At 40.7% G+C, this 6,000-nt stretch overlaps 1 protein-coding gene across 2 annotated transcripts in view; it reads left to right on the forward strand.

Moving 5' to 3' along the window:
* The window catches only part of LOC117300362 (5'-AMP-activated protein kinase subunit gamma-2-like), a 66,695-nt gene extending 61,133 nt beyond the window's left edge, over window positions 1–5,562 (forward strand). For both annotated transcript variants that reach the window (XM_033784135.1, XM_033784134.1), the window contains exons 12-13: window positions 4,170–4,263; window positions 5,200–5,562. In XM_033784135.1, the coding sequence (XP_033640026.1) occupies window positions 4,170–4,263; window positions 5,200–5,249 (144 nt within the window). In that variant the 3' untranslated portion in view covers window positions 5,250–5,562. The remainder of the gene's footprint in view (window positions 1–4,169; window positions 4,264–5,199) is intronic.
* The last annotated feature ends 438 nt before the right edge of the window (window positions 5,563–6,000 follow it).

Raw genomic sequence — 6,000 nt, forward strand, 5'->3', positions numbered from 1 at the left:
GTGTGGTCACGCTCTTGGCTCTTCCAGGCTGGGCCAGGACAGTCCCCCTCGAGCACCGACGCTCAGCGTCAGGGCAGCATGTGCTGGAGTGTCTTCTGGAAGCCACTGGGAGTGGCGTAGCCGTGAGATGGTCACTCAAATGTCCTCGAGACCGATGGTTTCTAAGATTGACTAGTTGGAGATGAAGTCTGACCAACGGATGCCGAGTATCAGATATTGGCATCTGGTATTAAATGCTTGAAGCCTACGTCCATCTTCTACCAATAGTGTCCAGGTTTCTGACCCGTAAAGTAGGATGGGAAAAATGCATGTTGTGTTCACACCCTCAACTTAGATTTGAGGTTGAGGCGCTTGTGTTCCGCCACACACGATCTAATAGGCCAAAGGTTCTAGAGGCGAGACCTAGTCGTTGATAGATAATGGGAGAAGGGTGACCTTCAGAACAAATGTCGTAGTCGAGGTATCTGGACTTTTCTGTGGTTTCGACGGGCTGGCCCTCAACAGACGCTGGGGCAGAAGGTGGTCCGAGGCTGGTGCAGTTCTAGATCTTGGTTTTAGCCCAAGATGTATGTAGACCCATTGTCCCAGCTTCTTCCTTGAACTTCTGGAGCGTGGTAGACCACTATGGGCTCTCTTACGAACAGGACAGCATCGTCAGCGTAGGATAGGTCGGTAAAGGACGTTTCTACAGCCAATATCATACCTGCCAACATTGGTATCCCAGAAATAGGGGCAAATCTGGACTGATTTCTTTTTGTCGCCGGAGGTGAACATTGGAAACTGTATACTTTGTTATTTTGGGGGTCAAACTTTGGGTCACCTGCAATATCTTGTTTACTAACCCACTAGTAACACTAATGCAAACTTAATAAAAAAAATTCTTCTTCTTTTTTTGGATGATCTTACCCTCTTACTTCTACCCTTGATAATACTTTTTTTTCGTCAACAGCCATTTTGCATCATGGCTTCGTAATTTAAGGATCGGTTATGATAAAAACTTCTTTTGCAAAATAGTGTTCGTTTTGATCAGTCAGCAACGCACATAGGGAAATAGGGTCCAATTTTCTACCATCAACTCGCTGCCGTCAACTCCTCCAAAAAAAGTTTAAAATCCACAAAAGATGCATAAAACTATAAAGTATTAGCCAATTAGAAAGTTTTAAGTTCCATTTCAGTTTTAAAAATTGAGTTTGTTTCTCATGAAAAGATCATCTATAAGCTACGAGGCCGTCGGCCGCCATCTTGCATTGTGAGAGGGCTTGCATGACATCGACAACAAAGGGCGCTTTCCTGCATTTGGATTAGTCTTGGCTCAAGGCGTCAATGATCAGCACTGCATGTGAGGTATCTACTTCACTTTATAGTATTTGAAAGCTGACGCGTAGTCCAAGACTAGTCCATCTGTATAGTGGTTGAGTTGAAGGCGAGTTGACAGCAAAAGGGAGTAGACAGTGAGTTTGCAGCAAATAGCAGAACCAGTGCATGCGTTAATATATTCGCGGGCGATCCCAGCCACATTAAATATAGCGCAAATCAAAACTTGTCAAACCATTTATGAATTTTAAAACATTCGTAATGCCGAGATCAGTCTGACAGTGGTTTAGGACCCAGTCAATGGCACAGCAAAATAGGGCTAGGGCCAGGATGCAGCCTTGGTGAACACCAAAGGTACGATGGAGGTGCTGCCATTATGTAAGTCCTAGCTGAATCAGGTGAAGAAGAAACGGTGGAACTCCGGTTGCTTTCAGGGCTTTCCATAGGGCTTCCCGATCTACAGAGTCAAAAGCTGCCTAATGTCGACATAAGCAACATGGAGAGGTCTTTCCGACTCGCTGTGCAGTTCTGACAGGAGTCGAAGAGTGAGCACTGCATCCATTGTTGAATGGCCCCTTGTGAAACCAGACTGCTGGGGTCGACGGTGACGGGTGAGTAGAGGTTCTATGCGAGTCAGGAGTACATGACAGAAAGCCTTTCCAGTGACTGAAAGTAGAGTTATAGGCCTGTTGCTGCTGTATTGGTTTTTCTGACACCCGTCCTGAGGACCATATTTGAGGAAGAGTTCGTGAAGGGCTTTGCTTATCAGGGTCTCGGCACACTTGAGCAGTTCGGGAAGAATTCCATCAGGTCCTACAGCACGTCTGTTTTAAAAGTCACCTGGAAGTGGTATTTTGTCAAAATAAAGCTTTTGTCCCTAAAATATGTGTTTTGATGAGTGGAATATGAATAAACAATTAACTAAGGTTTAAAAAAATTAGTTTTCATGTTATTTACAAATTTGAAAATAAGCCCGACTCATGAGACGCTGTTCTTGACCTCAATCGAGGCGTGATGAATTGCATGCAGTGCCAACACAAGTGTAGTGACGCTTGGCACAAGCTAAAAACATGCACTCAAAGTTGAAACAATACCTGATTAGGCAAATGCTCCTTTAGGTTTGTTACGTCTTTCAGGTACCTTTTTCGACTTCCCCACTAGCTGGAAAAATTGTTGGGATGGCGTTATGTTTTAGAAAAGAACTTTTCTCTTCATGTCAAAATGTGTATTCCAGATTCTCGAAGCACGACGGCTGGAAGTGTTTGCTGCACAGCGCTGGAAAAGACGTCGGACCGGACCACTTTGCAAACTGACCTCATGTTTAGATGTTTTGCTGCATCCAGCAGCAATACACCTGGTCGACATTGCCGGAAAAATGCAAGAAGAAACCTTTTTCGAATTGTACAAACTCACGACTAGGACTTAGATGTACTTGCTTGTACGTGTGTTCGATGTTTGATCGAGGCAAAGTCTGCCTCGATTGACAGCACAAAAGGGGTAGGCGGAGTCACAACTTTATTTATTTTTTAAAACATAAAAATTGTTAAAAACAATTACTCAACAAAATATTTTATTGTTCAGAAACATATACTCTAATGTTTGAAAAAAAAAAAATCTATTTCCAGGTGACTGAAGCGGTAGATTATTTCTTTGCAGCCCTTTTTCGGCAGTGTCTGCAAGTTTTCCATAGGTCCTGCTTTGCCTAGGCATTAAAAATGCCTGTCAATGTACATGCTTCATTTGTGTCCCCTCACAGTTGCGCTTGCTGGCGCTTCTCGTCAAGAAATCCAGTGTGCCACTGGTTAGCCACGGATGCCTCTGGTACCTGAGGACGCCTATCGTTTCTGAAGCGGCGGACAGAATCACTGAGTGTACATGTATGGTGGGCCAAGAGGACTCCAGATCTTCTTCGAGGGCACTGAGGGCTTTAGACTTGTTGCTGACAGCGATATTGTAATTAGTGGCGATGTTTGGGCTTACTTTGAGGGATCTCACCTCAAGATGCTTAGTTGTTGGTTTTGGAGGTTTAAGGTAGGGCTGGAGTTTGACTGTGCCAACAACTAGTCGATGGTCCGTTATTGCTGGGGCCTCTGCACCCCTGAAGACACGATAGGTGCAGAAGATCGAGCAGTCCCTAGTCAACATATGGTCCAACTCCTTCCTGGTGTGGCCATCATTGGATAAAACCAAGACATTCGGTGAATTTCTTTTCGTCTATAAAAGAAGGAGCCAACACTATTGGTAATTGTCAAAGACCAGTCTTCTCACTTGGTGTATCTTTACATATGCATAAAAGTAACAAACCTGTGAAAATTTGAACTCAATTGGTCGTCGGAGTTGTGAGATAACAATGAAAGAAAAAACACCCTTGTCACACGAAATTGTGTGCTTTCAGATGAGACCTCAAAATCTAATTCTGAGGTCTCAAAATCAAATTCGTGGAAAATTATTTCTTTCTTGAAAACTCGTTTCTCACGTTTTAAACAATCAACAGCTCCCCATTACTCGTTACTAAAGAAGGTTTTATGCTAATAATTATTTTGAGTAATTACCAATAGTGTCCACTGCCTTTATTTGTCCTTTATCATTTAACTGTTAGAAGTAAAATTAAAAAACAAATTAAAAATTGATCCTTGCCGCCTATACCAAATTATGCCAGTCAATATGCGTTTTATAACGTGGCATGTATTCTAGCTGGAATGTGTCACATCTAAACTTTTAGGTCCTGTAACAGTAACATCACCAGATTTGACATGAGGTCAACTATATATATGAAAATCATTTGTGAAAATTTGATGTTATTATAAAATATTTGAAAAGCTTTATTTAAATGGGGTGGTTTTATTTTGTTGCAGGTTCATCGCCTTGTAGTTGTTGATAGCGAGAATCACGTTGTTGGAGTTGTATCTTTGTCTGATCTGCTAACTTTCCTTGTGCTTAGACCAGCAGGTAAGTTGCATTGGGTTTATTGAAAGAAAGAAAATCCTCAAGGATAGAAGGATATCTAAATGGCAAGAAGGGTCATTGTATCATGCTTAAAATGCCTTGGTGGAAACGGACACATTGCCTTGGTCATGTTGGTCATTGTATCATGCTTAAAATGCCTTGGTCAAAACGGACACGTTGCCTTGGTCATGTTGGTCATTGTATCATGCTTAAAATGCCTTGGTCGAAACGGACACATTGCCTTGGTCATGTTGGTCCATGAAAAGCATTTGAAACCAATTGTTATGAAATTGATATGGTTAATAAGATGTTTTAGAAGTAGAATATAATGTTCCCCACAAATGTCTGCGAACTAACACTGTCGGCCATTTTATTGAGTCAAAAACCATAAATTAGCTCCACAAAAGTAGCGTGCCGTGACATTGTTTGCCCAAACAAGGGAAGATCATGTCACAGCAGACAAGGTCTGTGTCTTAAAGTCCTCCACATTGTGTAGAAGTTTTTGTTTTGTTTTTTTCAGTTCTGGGTGGATGAGTTTCTGTGGCTATTTTGTGTTTATTGTGAAAAAAATTCACATACACTGTACACAGCAAGGATCCATTTTGTCTGTGCATTGTTACAGAGTGTAATCACTCGGTGAAATCGGGCTTTCCCTTTTTTGTGCCTTGTGAAATGAAACATTAGATTTCACCTCCTGATTAAATTCTGTGAAAAATGTGCTTATATTGTATCCAATATTTTTATAATTATATGGATATTTCATAAGAACCTTCTGAAAGCCTGCACAGTTGTGCATTAAAAGTTAAGATGGCAACCACCTATTCTACAGTTTTGCTGCCGACACTTAAATAAAGTACATATCTTGACTCAAATATCTTGACTGAAAATTTTTTAGTTTATCATTTTTAAAATACACATTGCATAACCATTTCGTTACAGGAGTTACAAGTCGAAAATCCAGCATTAATTCACCAGACAGTGAGAAGTAAACTGGAGCAAGTATGATGCCAAGCCACATGTTGAATCCAAGAGATAACTTGCACCTTGATGTACAACCATTTAATGGTAATTGGTGTATGTAATTTGAATATGAAGTGGAAGCTACTTGTAAAATAGTGTCAGCCTTAAGTAGATGTAGATTGATGATCCATGTATTCTATAGATTAATAAAGGTACTTATAATCTAGAAATGCTGTGGTTGTAATTATAGGTCTGCTCTCCCTTATAGACAAAATAATAAATCAGCTACATGTCACACATTTTATTGATGTTAAAGGTACAATCCAGAATTGGTAAGAAGAAAAAAACCCATCTAAGATCACAGGTTTACATACAGCTTACATGGTCTAATGATGATGATAGTAGAAACCATCCCTTGAAATATTTCTGTCTGAAATTTGATGTTTAGATGAGAAATAAATAAACAAATTTCCAGTTTGCAGTTTATCGCTCAGTGAGCGTTTCATTAAATTTCTTTTTAAATCAATTTCATGCAAAATGTGTTATTGGTTTTTTCACTATTTTCTTTTAACAGTAATAATATTAAGAGACATTCATAAATACCTCAGACAGTTTCGCTATTCCTATGGATGGAGAGCGCTTCACGTGGGGGTGTTTAAACGGTTGATAGTGACCAGCTGGAGCACTGTTTATAACCGGTTGTTTTCGGATACTACGTGCTAGTCTCGGTGCGAGACGGATCTTGTTACGGGCGATGCGGGCGCTGTTGGTAAGTTGGCC

This window comes from Asterias rubens, chromosome 15 (assembly GCF_902459465.1).
Source record: "Asterias rubens chromosome 15, eAstRub1.3, whole genome shotgun sequence".
Lineage (NCBI taxonomy): Eukaryota > Metazoa > Echinodermata > Asteroidea > Forcipulatida > Asteriidae > Asterias > Asterias rubens.